The sequence below is a fragment of the Nuphar pumila genome, chromosome 7, assembly GCF_984573655.1.
Source record: "Nuphar pumila chromosome 7, dmNupPumi1.hap1.1, whole genome shotgun sequence".
In the NCBI taxonomy this organism is placed as follows: Eukaryota; Viridiplantae; Streptophyta; class Magnoliopsida; order Nymphaeales; family Nymphaeaceae; genus Nuphar; species Nuphar pumila.
The window spans coordinates 53,674,709-53,692,052 of NC_143255.1; the positions used below are offsets into that span (position 1 = coordinate 53,674,709).

Genomic DNA, 17,344 nt, shown 5'->3' on the forward strand with positions numbered 1-17,344 from the left:
GAGAGTGCAGGTGGAGAGTTGAAGGGTGCGACTGCGCGTTGGATTCTTTCGGGCTTTTTGGAGGTAAAAAGCCCGAAAAGAGATTGAGAGCGAAATTTTGTTTACGTTCAAATCTCGAATCGCCTTTCGCGCCAAGCAAGGAGAAGGCGGGAGACACTCCTCGCACGTGCCACCGGCATTTACTTGATCTCGTGTCGTGTCGTGTCCTCTATGTGCTTTTTTGTAGAGAACTTCGGGAAATCAGTGTGTGAGGTGTCCTTTTAAGCATGTCCATGTGACATGGTTTGCTTCTCTTTGTGGGATGTAAATGGGTTGGACTTGGTTTAGATCTAGTCGGATCGGAGTTGGATGAGAAAAGGTAATATCGAATATGGGTCGGCTTAGCTAGGCAGATATGTTTTGTATGTAATCGATTCAGATTATCAGTCGTATACGGATTCGGATGCAAATCTGTGTATTGTAATCCCGATTCAGTTATTTATAGGATGATGCCTGCATTATCATATTTTTATCGGATATATGACCCAAACCCGATTGGTTGGCATCTCTAATCTGTGGGGGTGATTTTATCGGTTAATGACTATCAAATCAATGCAATTGTGACTTGTGTGGACCGACTGGTGCTCCCTAGCTTGTTTTTTTTTTTAATATTTCCTTAAATATTGACTCCTTGGCATTCATATTGAGAAACTTGTTTCGGATATTATTGTCCATGCATTTATATGGATCAGGATGTCTTTGAGTTGAAAAACAAACACTCCCTAATAGGGGTGTCAACTGGACTGGTTTACCAGAACCCAACCCAAACCAAATCCTATAGGGTCCGAGTATGGTGATAAATAAGATTTGATTAATACCTGGGTCCGGACCCGAAGGTCCGATTAATACACAAACATAGGTATAGTTTGTAAAATTGTATACCAGACCCAGACCCGACCTGATTTTCGATTAAGACCCGTATTTTTTAATGTAAAAATGATAAAAAATATGGTTTTACCTGGTTTGGTTCATGTAGTTTTTATCGAGTCCAGGTATGGCTTTTCTTATAGTGGACCTGATTAAACTCAAGTGTGGACCTGATACCAAACCCGGAAATCTGATTCAAGTCTGGTTTCACCTGCATCCGAACCAAACCCTACCCATTGACACCCCTACACCCTAGTGAGTAGAATGACTATTGGTTCCCTTTATCAGGGCATACGAGCAAAGTTTAATATAACAAATTATGGCCTTCAACTTCAATTAGAACACTGGTAGAAAAACAATTAAGGGGTGGCCATCGAGCCGAGTGTCTGATGGGGGTGTTCAGTAACCGACTTGTTATGAGTTGGATCCTAATTGCAAAATGCAACCCAGGCCTGATTAAACTCAATCCGGACACAGTCCGATAAAGTGATCAGACTTGAAATGGATCGATCCCATGCTCAGAATTTAGCACACCTTTCACAACGAGGAGGTATTTACAACTCCTCATTTTGAGGGGAATCAGGTGTCTCTCTCATGTTAACAGTTTATATTGGATTTGGATATAGGTAATCCAAACCCACACGAAAACCTAATCGCGCTGGCTCAGCCTGCCCTAGTCATGCCAGCAGCGTAAACTCTGAGGCTAAGACCTATGCTACGCATTGGCTCGCGGAGAAGGACGAGGCCCATGAAAAATGGGACCTTGACTGCCCCGTCTAGCAGCCAAGGCCCAAGCCCACTACGCCACACCCCTTGGGGCTATCTATAGTTATACTATCTAAATACGAGAAATTGAGTTTTTTATAATCGTGGGGAACAATAATCGAAGGGCATTTCTGATATTTCCTATTCCCTCCGGTTGCCCTATACGTACTTCTCTAGTCGTGCTCCTTCCTTTCTGCTTCGCTTCCCTCTGAGTACGCACGAAGAGAGCGAGAGAGAGAGAGACATGCCGAAACACTATAGACCACCGGTAATTTTTCCGTTCCTTTATCGTTTTTCCCTGAATTTATTGTCTGGTTTTTTCCGTATAGAGTGAGTTCTGCAAATTCTTAATGGGTCGGATCGATGGTGGTTTCTATTTCAGGGGAAGAAGAAGGAGGGGAATGCGGCGAAGTACATCACCAGAACGAAAGCCGTCAGGTTCCTGCAGACCAGCCTCTCCAATTTCAGGTCTGTCCCCTCTCACTTTTTTTAATGTGTTTTATTTTTTTGGTGGGTTTAATGGCCTCTTAGTGTAGGCTTCTGAAGGTTCTGTGTCTTGGTTCCATGGGTCTTGTTAGGGTTTAGAGTTTTAAGTTTGTTGGTTGTTTTCTCGGTGACTTTTGATTCTAGGGAGTTTAAGAGGTTTGTTGGTGTTCAAGTTGTTGGTTTTTTAACTTATGGTTCCTGAGCGATGTGTGTGTTTTTTTTTTCATTTAGTATTTTAGGGCTTAATTTGAATTGGGTATGCTCGGTCTGCTTATATACGGAAATTGTTTAGTCCAAAATTGTGTTTTTAACTTATTTCAGTGCAAGAAGCCGTTTCATTTTTCGTATTCTTTTAGTGAGATTGTTCAAGGAGATTATTTTATGGTTTTTATGTATTTTTCACGGTGTATGGTTCAGTTTGATCTTAACACTGTATTGATTATGCAAATTTCATTTTTTTTCTATTCATTGGTTATGTTGGTGATCAGTTATGATGATGATTTTTTTGGTCATCGTTTTCTTCACTATCCCACCCTTTGTTATATTATGGTTGGGTCTTTATTTTCTTCACTATTTCTCCGTATTCGTATATTATGTTCTTTAAAATTACTTGGTTCTGCTGTCGTTGCGGTTATCTGATAGGCTATGTATTTGTTGGGATTTCGAATTTTTCTTGTTCTAGTTGACGCATTTGCTCTATCGTCGATTTTTTTTGTTTTACATGTTACTTTTATTCATCCGACTAGAATTTTAACCATTTGTTTTTCTTATATTCATGCTCAACATATTTACTATTTACTATTTACGTTTTGAAGGCGGCTATGCATACTCAAAGGAATTTTCCCAAGGGAACCGAAGAAGAAAACGGAAGGGAACCACAAGACCTACTATCATATGAAAGATATACTGTTCCTTGCTCATGAACCACTTCGGGAGAAATTCAGGTGTGTTTTTGTTGTCTAAATGTAATGTTTAATATACTGTAAACAGCTATAGCTCAACCATATTGGAAATGTTCTATTGATAGTTGAAGCTCTTTATCAACGGGTGTTGTTGAGGATTCTTTGCTAGATTTGTGAGATTGAGCTGATTGTAGGATTGCCAACTTGTAGTTGTTCAAAGTTGGTCATCTAGACATATGATAGTTGTAACAGTATAATTTGGATGTGCTACGCTTGACTAAAGGGAATTTTGCTTTTTAGGTTTCGCAGTAGATTTAATGACTCCTGATGGGATTTTTAAAGGAGTTGGGGACCTTGTACTGCTTGTTGTAAATTAATCTATCCCTGTCTGGCATTGAAGAGCTTTGCACTTTTATTGAATTAGCTACAATATTTGATCTTTGTGTAAATTTTGTTACTTCAATGCACAAGGAATAAAATATTAAAAGAACCGACAAAATCAATCTTATATAATAATTGGACGACATAGCATCTCACTATTTACTGATAAGGAGACCTGCTTAATATCAGTAGTGATCATTTGCGTTTTTATATTTTAACTTATTCATTCTCTTTGCAATGATATTTTCACATTTGTCTGATTAGCCAGTCAGTCATTCACACAAAAATGTTTTGTACAGGCAGGATCCTATCGGAATGGTTGTATTCATTTAAACATCATGCCTTTCTTTCTGCCTTTCTGGGAGCTTTGAATAATGTCACATTTAAAGTCTTGAAGTTTGAGTGCTGTTCCACTTTTTGACTGATAGTTATGTGCCTGGAATAAAATGTAACAATTTGGTGGGGGCCTTGTTCTTCAATCTGTAGTTGGGCTGGGTAGTTTTGTAAACCTTCATGTATCAGCTTGCTAGACTTAGGCTTTTGTTTAAGAAATTGCTTTTTGGGTTCATTACATATAAGTCTTGCCTCCGCACACAGACCTTTGAAGTTGGATCCTATCTGCTTGTTTGGTTTTTCTGTTTACCCTCTTTGACATGGTCTGACTGCTAATATATGCTAAATAGCTTTTCCCTTCTGAATGTTGCAGAGAAATCAGGGCACATGACAAGAAAGTCAAAAAAGCTATGGCAAAGAAGAACAAGAAACTAGCAGATCAGCTCATCAAACGCAAGCCAACATACAACCTTGATGGGCTTATAAAGGAAAGGTGATGATTTCCTTTTGTTTATGTTACTATGCTTCTTGAATGTTCAATTATCTTCAAAAAAGCATGAATTATACCTTTATCTAATCTCATAAATATTCATGCAGATATCCTACTTTTATTGATGCACTCCGTGACTTGGATGATTGTCTCACAATGGTCCATCTGTTTGCTGCCTTGCCTGCATCAGAGTCTGAACACATTGAAGTAAAGCGCATTCACAACTGTCGAAGGTGGTTTCCATAAACCTTGTCAATGCCTAGTATTTAGTTTTTGTATTTTTATGGTGTTCGATATTAAAAGTATTCCATCGGAAAAAAAACATGTGAAGGGTATTGATCGTCCAGTGTTGCATGCTTTTCAGTGAACCTGTAAGTGTTACCCAGTAAAATACCCCCACACACACATAGTTGAGCTAGCTTATAAGTTCTTGTAGAAATTCATGAGATACTGTGCTGTCTTATGTTTGCATTGCTGATAACAATGTAAAACATACTTTCTCTTGTTGCCTTAATGGCTATGTAGTCAAAGGCACCAGGCTGGTCCCCTAAAAGGCTTAGTTGGAGCCTAATCAGGACTAGTCGGCTTAATTGAGACAAAAAAGTTAAAAAATTACAATAAATCCTTAAAAATAATATAAAATACATATTCAACACAATTTATGAAGCTAAACGACAAATTAAAAAAATACATAAATCATAAATGAAGCTAAACCATTAAAATATAATTACATTTCTAACATTTTATCCATCTAAAAATATTTGTTTAGCTGCATCTTCTAAAAACCCACAAAAGAATATAATTATTTAAAAAAAAAACATAAGAATAAAAAGAAATTGAAAAACATTAGTGTTTCAGAATGTACAAATAAAACATGATTTTAATGCTTTCAACACTATAAAAATTATAAAATATGCCTCCCCACCTAGGCAGTAAGTTTGTGCATGGGAAGCCTAGGCGGGGAGGCATATTTTATAATTTTTATAGTGTTGAAAGCATTAAAATCATGTTTTATTCGTGCATTCTGAAACACTTATGTTTTTCAATTTCTTCTTATTCTTATAATTTTTTTTAAATAATTATAGCTGCTTAGTTTAGAACAGTATTGTGAAAAGCATCGAGGCATAGCGAGGCACTCCACCAAAATCTGAGGCAAGCCGTAAGCCTCGAGGTGTAAAGCATAAGCCTCAATTTTTTTTTGAAAACTTAAAAAAACTATAAAAAAAATATCTAAAATTATAAAAAAAAATGTTTTATTGATGAAGCAACAACCAACAAGAAATAAAAAATCTCAAATAAATACTAAAAAAATATGAGATTAACATGTAAAAGTAACATTAATGCAATAACATCTACGTAAATATCTAAGAAATAAAATATGAGCATTCATTCAATAAAAAATTAACATTAACAATAAAATGCATATTAGCGTTAACAACATCATGTCATAATTAAAAAATGCATTTAACATTAACAGCCAAATGTTAATATATTTGTCAAAAACTCTTCAAAATGAGAGTGTTAACATTCACAAGTACAAATGAAAGACCCAAAAAACATATAAATGCCCGTAGCCCTATGATATGAATTAGGGCCTAGGCTTTTTTTATGTCTTGTCATCATCAATATCTAAGTCTTTAATGTCATCATCTTAGAAATCCATATAAATAGGTTCTTCATCCTCATTCTCTAACTCTTCATCATCTGCACTTTCTTCCTCTACATTCTTGGTCACTTTTTTTGCTTTTCTTTTTCCTTGAATAAAAAATCATGTATTAAATACTTATTTAATTTAATTAAAAAATACATTTATATTCATAGCAAGGTAAAAGGAATATATCTTTACCTGGATCTCTTGAAGACTTGTCGTGCTTAGAACCACTTTGTGAATCATGAGGTGAAGTGACTTTTTCAATAAGCATATGCTCAATGGTATTTATGTTGAAGTTCAAATCCAACCATGAATTCCCCAACCAATTGGGATCACTAGGCAACACTGGATCTTCCTTTTTCACAATCCACTCATCGTCATAGTCTATATGATTTAGACATATAGGGTCTTTGGTAGCCCTCGTTATATTTCTCTCTCTTAATTTCATATTGTATATTATAAAAATCAATGCATTCATCTTCTCTTGTTCAAGTCTATTCCTCCGTTTTGTATGCACCAATAATTTCAAATCATTGATAATCAATTATAAAACAGTTGCACTTGTACAAATTATAATGAAACACTTATAAAAAGGATAATGTCACTAAGTGACTAAGAGATGCACAAGCTTACAAATAATAGGCCACTAATAGGCAAAAATACAATAAGCCACAATGTGGCAATTGATTAACACACACAATATGAGAGAGAGAGCTAAAAAATGAAAGGGGCAAAGCCCCTTATTTATACACAAAAAGAACCAAAGAGGGGCTCCACATAGAGTCGTTGGAGCCCCTACAACGGTCATATTTTTGACCATTGGAGGGGTCCAATGTCTCTATGGTGGACCCCTCTTTCAAAATAAAAAGAAAATGAAAAAAGCATGTCCCTATTAGATATGCGTATATACATGTGAAAAGACTATTTTAGCCCTAGTGGGTATTACAATATATACATATGAGCCGATCTCGTGACAAGCTAAAGCAAGCCGAGTCATGAGTTGTTTGGTTCATTTACCAGTCCCCCAACCCGCCCAAAATACAAATAAAAATAAATACACGGATGGGGTTTATGTAAACTAGTTGCATTAACTTCCATAATTACACCACTGAGAAGACAAACACACTATCATGAGCAAATGGAAAGGCAGAAACTAGTCTATCCAAGGTACAAGTTAAAAACATAAAATCAGCAAGAAACATAAATGCATCATCAAAAATTTACCTTTCTTCTTCTTCGTATTCTGACAGATGAGAGAGGTGGGAGAGACTGTGATGAGCGGGTGAGTGGGAGAGAGCAGAGAGACGAGCTTGTGAGTGAGAGAGCAAAGAGACGAGCGACAGAATAAGGGCCCCCGACCTTAAGAATGAGGGGCCCCGACCCGGATATATTAACCCTAATTCCCCCATTTGACCAAAAACTTGAGGTGTGCCTCGCCCCGAGTCATACGCCTCAAAGCATATGAGGCATACGCCTCAAGGCATTTGCGCTTTTATGTTGCGCCTTAAGACACAAAGGCCCTCACCTTGAGGTGAGGCACGCTTTTTTGTGCCTTGAGGCATGTTTTTAATAACACTTGTTCAGAAGTACCAAGGTAAGACTTACATCCATATACCATTGCCTTTTTCTTAAATACTGATCTCTAGAGGACGAAAACGACATTTATTGAATATTCTTAAGCAGCTAATCCTTGTTAGATGGATCTCGAAAGTGGGGACCTGAATGTTTGGCTTATGCATTGTGTGCATTACTGCATGGTGCTCTTTTTTAGTGCGGTCCATGCAATTAACACTAATAAAATTAATAGATGGTGTAATATATCCAATCAATGTTGTGAAATGTGTTGAGGCGTAGTGAGGCGCTCCATAAAAAACCAAGGCATAAAGCGTAAGCCTCAAAAAAAAAATTAACTTAAAAAACTTTATAAAAAATATCTAAAAGTATAAATAAATAGAAGAAATTTTTATTGATGAAGCAACAACCAATGAGAAATAGAAAATCTCAAATAAATATCAAAAAATATGAGATTAACATGTAAAAGTAACATTAATGTAACAACTTGGTCTATGTCAATGTCTAAGAAATAAAATATGAGCATTCAATATAAAAATAAGTAATAAAATCTCTTACAATAAAAATTTTTAACATCATGTCAACATCAAAAGATTTATATAAACACTAACAATTTAACAACGAAATGATATGGCCGCCCAAAACTTATGATCATTAAGAACAATATAATCAATGTTCTCAGTGTCGAGCTTTTTGTAGTAATTAGATAATCTAAAACCTTAAGACAATAACATCTACTTTAACTCTTTCTTGTAACATCCAATATTATGAAACGTGAGATCTGATGTGTGGCAAAACGAGTGACTGCTGGATGTAGAAGTTCTCTCTTTTTTGTGAACTTTTTCATCAAATTTATTATCCATGCATGACTATAGATTTAGCTTGTAATTTTTTGGCTTTTCTATTATATCTTTAAAAATTGATATTTTCTCAATATCTTCTAACATCAAATCCAACCAATGTGTTGCACATATGGTGTAAAAAAATGTTTTACCTACTGTTAACTTATTCTTAATTGTCACACAATTTGATGCATTATTTATAATAAATTCCACCACATTCTCTTCACGAACTTCATTAACTTCTTCTTCAAACAACTTACACAAATTTTTTGTAGTTTTTTTCATCTCACTGATGCCAACTGATTTTAAAAATATTGTCCTTGATGAGCTATTCACAAGAAAATTAATTAAATTTCTTCCATTTTTATTTGTCCAACCATCTGTCATAATGTTGCAATCAACTTTTGGTCATTCTTTCTTGAACTCTTTCAATATTTTATGAGTAGAATCTACCTAGTCCTTCAAAATCCACGTTCTGATCTCGTGGTAAGAAGGTTGAACCGTCCCCCATAATTTGCAACAACTTCTAGCAATGTAGCAAAATATGAATTGTTGCAAAGATTAAATGATAAGACATTGGCATAGAAAAATTTCAATGGCACGACATACAAGTTTTTTCTCATCCCTTTTGAATGCATTATTAATTGTAGTCTATCGTGCTTCTTTGTTTATAAATTGGTCGATGGGATCAGTTGTGCTTGTTTTTGCCATACTGCATAACCCATTTGCATGCAGGCACATTATCGGAAACACTCCCCAACTTCTAATTTGCTTTGTTCCTCTTGTTTTTTTTTTCTTATAATCCCTTAGATGATTCTTAAAAAACCTTTTCAATTCAGGTGAAACATCTCGGCATGCACTTACACCATGTCTTGTCCCAGCTAAGTGATGTTTTAACCACCTGCAGTCTCTTTTTTACAGTAATTGCAAATTACATGTCCTGCGAGTTTGGGATTTGAAACTTTAGTTCCATGATCCCATTCTACGTCTCTTCTCATTGTTTAGCTGCAAAAATCAATACAAAAAAAGACTATAAAAACTAAGAGTTTTACAAGCAAAGAATCAATTACAATTTACATATAAATCATAAATAAAGAGTTACGAAAACAAGAAATCAATTACAATTACAAATAAAAACACAAATATGGAAGTAGATAACAAAAAATAAATTAAAATTAAAAAAAAATAGCCAATGCTTTATATAATGATTATATGAATCCAAATTCATAATCAATGAGAATCACCGTAGATTACACAAACAAGTGATCAGATCAGATTTGTATAACACTTTGAACTTGAAAATACCATAAGCACATAACATGACATTGCATTTAAAAGTCTAGCTGATAAAAAAGAAACATGATAAAATTCACGGTCTCAATACTAAACAGATCCCACCACCTAAACCATGCCAGAGAAAGATTAAAGAGAATATGAACATCTATTTTGTATATTTTAAGTATTTGTTTTCAGTTTTTATTTATGGTGGTTGTATATTCTACTATTTTATATTGTTATTCTGATGGTTGTATTATTATTATTATTATTATTATTATTTCTTTTCGCTTTTCTTTTTGCTAAAGATCTTTCTTTTGAGAATTTGACTTCAAATTGCTTTACCTATAAAAGTGGGTACAGTTGGTATTTGGCTCTTGAGACATTAAGGAAGTAATGGTAGCTTTATTAGTGATGAAACTTGCTTAGTCAAAATCAAGGATTTGGGCTTAACTTGGAAGTAATCATATTGAAGCCTGAATGTGATGAAACCTTGGCGTAGGCAGTAGCAAATCTCAACCTCCAGTAAAAGTAAAATCTGAAGTGATATTGAAGTCCTCTCAATGCAAGAAGGATCTCATAACTCAAGAGTTTGGAGGATGAGGCGGTTCTCTTTTTTGATAAGAAATGATAACAAATTTTGTATGCTTTTTTTTCTTTTTTATGATAAAGGATTAAAGACAGGAATTAACGTGCATCTGCTGAAAGGTAATTAACTTACATTAGTTCACAATTCCATTTAGAAGATGGGTTTCTCATACTGGGAAAAACATATGAAAGTGCTGTATGTTGCTATTATTCATGATTGATCTCACAAAAATGCATTTCTTTTCTAAACAAAAGAGAGTACAGTATCAGTGTTGGTACTTGGTAGATATAAAAAAAAGGCTAACACTAAAAAAAATAATGACTACAGTACAAAAATAGAGACTACCTATCGGTGGAGAGAGAGGGAGAGGGCGAGAATAACCTTCTTCTCGGCAGAGAGAGACAGAAAGAGAGGGAGAGGGAGAGCGAGAGAGAAAAGCAAGGAGGCCTGACCCTAATTAAGGTTGGGCTTCCTTATTTTTCCCTTAAAATTGGGTCGTGCCTCACCCTGAGGTGTATGCCTCAGTCAATTTGCGCTTTTTTTTAGCGCCTCAAGGCAAAAGGGGCCTCACCTTGGGGCGAGGTGCGCCTTGAGGCGCGTTTTAGCAACATTGTATCCAATATAGGAGGAGTGATATGGGCTGATAGCTTTACTCTGATGCTTGAATGTTATTCATTTTTGGTGTGCTAGTTGGGGTGTGGTTTGAAGCATTAATTGTAATCATAATTTGCATCTTGGCTCTGCTATCCTGCATTTCTGTTAACCCAAGGGCATTTGCCTTGCTTATAACAATATGTAGGCATCTCAGCTTCTACTTCAATCCTTTTTAGTTCAGTGCTTTTTCAGAAAGCTATTTTGTAATTCCCTTCATAACTATTTCGGAGGTATGACCTTTCATTTTATTTAGGTCGAGTCATGAGTGGCAGGCATATATCTCTCGAACTCATAGTTTGAGGAAGACTTTCATCTCTGTGAAAGGCATATACTATCAGGTAATTCTTTGTCATCAGCATGCTTTAATGTTTATGGCATTGTCATCCCTTAGCAAATCTATCTGAAAAGTTAATTTATTATATCCCTAACCATGTGATATGTACCACTCAACAGGCTGAGGTTGAAGGTCAGAAGATAACATGGCTGACTCCTCATTCACGCCAGCAAGTTTTGACAGATGATGTGGACTTCAAAGTCATGCTCACCTTTTTAGAATTTTACGAGGTTGTAATTTAGATGTGAAAAATGCATTAATTTTTGTTTCCCAATTCATGATTGGAATTCTAAATTTTTTGTTAAGTGGTGTGAACTTATTCAAGGGAAAAGGTCGATTATGAATTCTAATTTTTGTCAAGTGTTGAGAACTTATTTTAGCAAAAAAGAGGGAAAAAATATTATGGGGTTGGAGGGGAATAGAAAATCCTAAAGCGGTGACAATCATCACGAATAAGAATTTCCAAATTCTAATTGTCCGTCATAGAGTAACAAGACAAATAGAATGCGGGGATACATTTTAGTCCATTTTGAAGGAAAAATTGGCCACCTTTTGTGCATCTAGGTTACGGATGTATGTCTGTCTGATGATTCATCCTGAGGCAAGGAGCTCATTTTTTATGCCTTTGAGATTGTAAGGACTTTTGCCACTTATTGGTGAAATTTGTTTGTCATCACCCTTTCCTGAATCAGCTGCTCGCCGATATGTTGCTTGAAACTGCCATCTCTGCTTTTCATCTGATTTAGTACTGTAGCAAACCATGTAGCTATGTTAGACTTGGGATGTCCCAAACAGCTTCAGCTTTATGAAATTAGAGGGGCTAGTTTGTTGACATAGAAGTATTCATGGCATACATAGTTGTAAGTTGTAACCTTATACTTTATGTAAGGCAAACTAATTTCAGATACAAGTGGTACCATGATGTGCACTGGTTTTTGTTGGAAGTGATCTCAAGTAATGAATGGGGCATGATGGAGATCTAGGTTGTTCACATGATGATATGTCTTCAGGGTTAAAGAACACTGCCAGCACATGGTAGCTTGATGGGATTAGACATATGCATTTTATGAAACCATTCAGAAGGCCAGAGCTCTTTCTTTATGGAACCCCATACAACAGAGAAAATGACAAAATTTACCATACAATGCTTGTTTCTATTACCATTGAATCATTTTCTAGACAAGATGCATTTCATGATATGTTTGCTGCTTCTGTTGCAACTGAGCTACATTTTACTCCTAATCTCAACTCGCAGTAGACTCATCCAGATGTTGCTTCATGTGCACCTTTTGCATACCTTATTGCTCTGTGGATTCATAGAGTTTACCTGATGTGAGCTCTTTATGGCATATTTTGTGAGCATCTTTGCATATTTCTGAACTGAATTGTTTGCATGTTTGCGTGCTGAACTATCATCTTATTGTTTGGATCCTTTCTTTGCAGACGCTTCTTGCATTTGTTAATTTTAAGCTTTATCATTCCATAAATGTGAAGTATCCACCACTTCTTGATCCCCAATTGGAGGCTTTAGCAGAAGGTATAGAATTTCTTCAGGCAAGGTTTTCTGATTCGTTACTTGTAACTATCACAAATGGTTGCTGCCCTTTCTCATAGTTAGCTACTCAGTTATTTTTATCCTATGGTCAATTTACAGTTGATGTTGCTCAAATTAATTGTTGTTTTGTCTAAAATATTCTGTAGACCTGTATGCATTATCGAGGTACTTTTCTGCTAGTTCAAGAATTGCATCCTCAGAGCAACCTGAGGCCGGTGAAAAGCAACCAGAAACTAGTGAATCCGAGCTAAGGTTGGCCTTGCTTCAAAATCAGCTTCCTGCCAATGGACCTGGAGCATTGTCACATCTCATGGAGGAAACTGCTAATGAGGATGACGGTGACGACACTGATAGAAAAGAGTGCAAAACACTCTTCAAGAATCTAAAATTTTTCCTAAGCAGGGAGGTTGGTAAATTTGTCTTAGTTTGATAGTTGTACCCCACATTCTTTTTTTGATAAGAAAAAGGTCATGCTACCTTGTGGTTTCCTATAAATCTGTAGCACTTGATTGATTTACTTTTGTCTTCATTCTTTTGTAGTTTTTGACTTTCTAGTTTCTTATTGCTAATTTACTTATTATTCAAATATGTAGGTACCTAGGGAGTCCTTGCTTTTTGTAATTCCAGCTTTTGGAGGTGTTGTTTCATGGGATGGTGAAGCCTCTCCTTTTAGTGAAACTGATGAGAGTGTTACCCATCAGGTATACCTGTTGTTTTCAATAAGCTTGTAATTGAGTTGTGATTCAACTAATATTAGTTTCTCTTCTGATAGTCCATGAATTGTTGTGTTCATAATTTAGAATTATTTCTTGTTGCCGTTGAAAATATTTGTGGTGCATGTCTTTTGCCACCATGTGGTTATTGGATGTAGAGAATTTTTCAGTTTCCATTTATATGTAACTCTGCTGTATAAAATAAGGTTGAGAAGGAAGAAATAACCATGAGAAGGGAGGCTAATCATCCCCTCTCATGGTGAAAGAACAAATAATTATTTATATTCGAATGAATGGATAGCATGATCAATTAGAAATTGGGCAAGTAAAAACTTCTTGTTCAGTACCCATTTAAGAATGAATAAGCCACAGTTCCAAGAAATCATATTTTCTACCAAGTATTCACCGAGCAAGCAGAAGCCCTTTTGAATGAGTTTGTCTTTATTCAGGATCTCTCAAAATGCAATCTATTCCAATATGTATGCTATAGTTCCTTACTCGGCAGGGTTTTAATACTTGAAGTTTTATAATTGTCTCTGATCTCCCTAAAAGTTTTTCTTAATTTTAAAGGCTGTGAATGAATGCCATTGCATGCATCTAGCCTATGTCACATGGACTCTTCTAACAGGGCACCGCACCCACACTCAGGCAGGTGCGACACTTGGACACAGCTTCCTTTGTGTTAGGTGAAGTCAACCACATTGAGGTCCATTTCTATCCAAAAGTGGATTCAGTTAACCCTAATCTAGTCCATTTTTATCTATATTATATATATAAATACATAAATGCACACAAATACACATGGTGTTAACTTAAAACTGTTAAAATATATATATCCTCCCCGCACCCCCGCACCCCCGCACCCAAGTTTTTTTAAAGTGCCGCATCCGTGCCCGCACTCGCACCTGTGTGACTTAGCATCTAGCATGTTGACATTCAAACTACTTGTACACAAATAACCTTAAGGGGTCGTTTGTTTCAACAAGCCAGGGCTGCAACTTGATTTTGCTGGCAAAATGGCCTTCCCCCATTAATTTGTGGGCCGCATGGCTTCTTTCTCACTAGGGCATTCGTTTCACCTCAAGACAGAAAGTGGCCCCACTTTCACCTGAAAGTGGGCTACCTTCCCACCATTTAGGGTGAAACAAGCAGCCCCTAAAAATAGTCAAATTTCAATGAAGCCCAAATGTTTTAGCAACTGTCTCCAGAGATCAGGCGCCTGAATGGGACTACATGACAAGGTCTCTTAAACATCCAGCTATTGCTGGTGTAGCTTAAACAATTTTTTTTCAATATTGTTTTTGTGGTTAGGCAACCTTGTCACGACAGCTATGAAGGTCAACCCATTTCAGGCTCTTTCTTCAAAGATAGTCATAGTTAGCTGTAACACAATCAATGCAGATCATTTAGTTGCTCATTCTCTGTTGGAATATCAATGCAGCGAAGATCATTTAGTTGTGCATTCTCTGTTGGAATATTTGAGATACATATGTGCCTGTTCTATTTTCTCATTGATGGATTTCATCCCAAGGATTTTATGTAACCTATTGGTGCTTAAATGCAGATAGTGGATAGACCAAGCCAAGGCCACATGTTCCTTTCTAGAGAATATGTTCAACCACAGTGGGTGTATGACTGTGTAAATGCTCGGCTTATTTTACCAACAGAAGGCTATTTGGTGGGAAGGTACTTGCTTGCAAGTTACAAATATGAAATGTGGATATCTTGCACATAGAGTTTGGTAGCTAAGAATATGATCCTAGATATGGGTCTGCAGTATATGCTGTAAGATTTAGTCATTTGACAAAGTGTTTGAAATGTTCACTTGCTCCAGCTTTGATCTTTAATTTCCGTACTGTTTTTTCCCCTTCATTTTGTCAAGCAAAATTGAATGCCAAGAGGCATAAGATATTGGGTATTAGGTTTTACCTAGAAATGAAACTGATATAGACACTCAACAGCTTTCAGTTTGTTTTCTTGGTTCTATTTTATTTTTGCTGTTGCATTTGCAACCTGTTGTTCGGTCAAGGTTTCATTTTCTTGTTTTCTTGGGCTTCATAGGGAACTCATGCAACGTATGTGACATCAGTTACTACTAATGACCAGAATTTTTAACCCATTATGCTTCTGTTTGTTTCGTCACAGCTTATTTGGTTCTGTCCTTCTGTGGCACAATTGCTGCGGCTATTCTTTAGTTCTGTCAAGTTGTCATGGTGTGGCGTTTTCTGGTTCAAACTGTAGGTTCCATATGGGCAAAATTTTGTTCGCCTTTCTGATTTTAAGAATGAAACAGGGTACCACCACCGCATTTGTCACCTTTTGTTGATAATGAAGCCGATGGCTATGTGCCCGAGTATGCACAGATCATCAAGCAGTTGCAAGCTGCTGCCAAACAAGTCCTACCCATGCCGGACATTGATGACAAAGACTTGTATAATCCACAAAGTCTACTGATGGAGGGCGTTGCTGACAGGAGTGAAGCCAATGAAGCAGCTGAGAAGAAAAAGGAGGTAGAACCAGATATCTGTATTTGGGTGTCTTTGTCAAAGAGTAAATGGTGAATGAATTAATAATAGCTGTCTATGTTGATCACGTTGTTAGATGTTAAAGCTTGAGAAGCAGTACCATGATGAACTTAAAATGGAACTACAAGGCATTACCTACTCTGCATCTTTATCAGCAAAGAAAGTGCAGACCCCCGAGAACGATGACATTGAAGCCAACCAACAAAAATCCTCAGCTTCCAAGCAAACTGTTGAGGTTGCTATGGAAGAAGTTATGATGTCTCGGAAAAAGAGAAAGCTTCTTGAGGCCATGAAGGTAATCACTTTACGAGTTGTAGGAAATTTTAGCAATAGCTATTCAAATGTTCTTTGCTGCACTTGCCTGCAATCTTTCTGTATGCTTGCATGTTTTTATGTGTGATGAGAAATGATGGTTTGTTTCATCTTAAAAGTTTCCTTTTTTTTTGTGGAAAGAGAGTTGTCTGAATTTATAATTTTATATAGTTAATATGCATAAGTGGTAGCTGCGGTTGCTCACTAATTCCTTTGTTGTAGATCGGCAAGGAGAGGAAACAGTCGAAGGTTAATCTTTATGAAGAGAGGAAAAGGAAAGCAAAGGAAGCCAACAAGGGATGAAGTAACTTGGTCATCCTGATGTTTGTTTGTTAATCATTACACAGAAAGCGGATAAAGGTTTATTAGTAGAGGAAGCAATGCAAAGGAAGTCCGACGTAGTCTCTCTCTCTCTAGTAAAATTTTGTTCAGTTTTTTTTTCCCTCTTCTTTTTCTACTTACATTTTTTGACGAGGTTGCCCGTGAGTCACTCAGGTTGGCCTAGAGTTTTATCATTAAGTTTTTTGTTACTTGGAAGTTAGAGATACTGCTTGATTAATGAGAGTGGTTCTCTCTCTCTCTCTCTCTCTCTCTCTCTCTCTCTCTCTCTCTCTCTCTCGTGTGCACGCAAATGCATATGCAGCTAACACATTTACAGTCTCTTCGTATGACACGAGAAACTCGTGATGAGGCAAAGTTTGCCTGGTTTATTTTCTCATTGTGCCAAGTGCGGTATCATATTGGGTGCTTGCATCATATTCAAAGTCTTGACAAGTCAAGTATTCTTCACAACATGATACGGGGTTACCTTGGCCAAGGCTGCAAAGCCTACCATAATTAATGATTATAATAACAAGACCGCTTATGAAAACTAAGATTTCAACTGATAACAAGATATGTTTAGAATATAAATGTCCCTGCCATGGGTTAGGGTGGGTAGCTTCGCCGAAACATTTTAAGTTGGCTCCTTCACCAACTTGTGATGTTGAACTCAACTTGGCATGGCTACCAGCCAAGCTCCAGTTCTACATGAAACCCCAACCGCCCACTGCATGATTC

The 17,344-nt window shown here is 36.5% G+C and overlaps 1 protein-coding gene across 1 annotated transcript; it reads left to right on the forward strand.

Moving 5' to 3' along the window:
* The first annotated feature begins 1,877 nt into the window (after nt 1–1,877).
* Nucleotides 1,878–16,862, forward strand: LOC149832280 (pescadillo-like protein). The gene is made up of 14 exons (XM_090012408.1): nt 1,878–1,939; nt 2,054–2,139; nt 2,973–3,101; nt 4,147–4,266; nt 4,371–4,496; nt 11,100–11,184; nt 11,300–11,410; nt 12,624–12,717; nt 12,882–13,141; nt 13,329–13,436; nt 15,013–15,134; nt 15,742–15,958; nt 16,050–16,268; nt 16,508–16,862. Exons 1-14 carry the CDS (start codon nt 1,916–1,918, stop codon nt 16,586–16,588), a joined length of 1,782 nt encoding a protein of 593 aa, XP_089868534.1. The 5' UTR covers nt 1,878–1,915; the 3' UTR covers nt 16,589–16,862.
* The last annotated feature ends 482 nt before the right edge of the window (nt 16,863–17,344 follow it).

Excerpts from the sequence above, each read along its gene's own strand:
- LOC149832280 (XM_090012408.1), top strand. The coding sequence starts at position 1,916 with ATGCCGAAACACTATAGACCACCG. Across the intron at positions 13,437-15,012 it reads ATGAGAGTGTTACCCATCAG|ATAGTGGATAGACCAAGCCA; the intron begins GTATACCTGTTG and ends GCTTAAATGCAG. Across the intron at positions 15,959-16,049 it reads CAGCTGAGAAGAAAAAGGAG|ATGTTAAAGCTTGAGAAGCA; the intron begins GTAGAACCAGAT and ends TCACGTTGTTAG.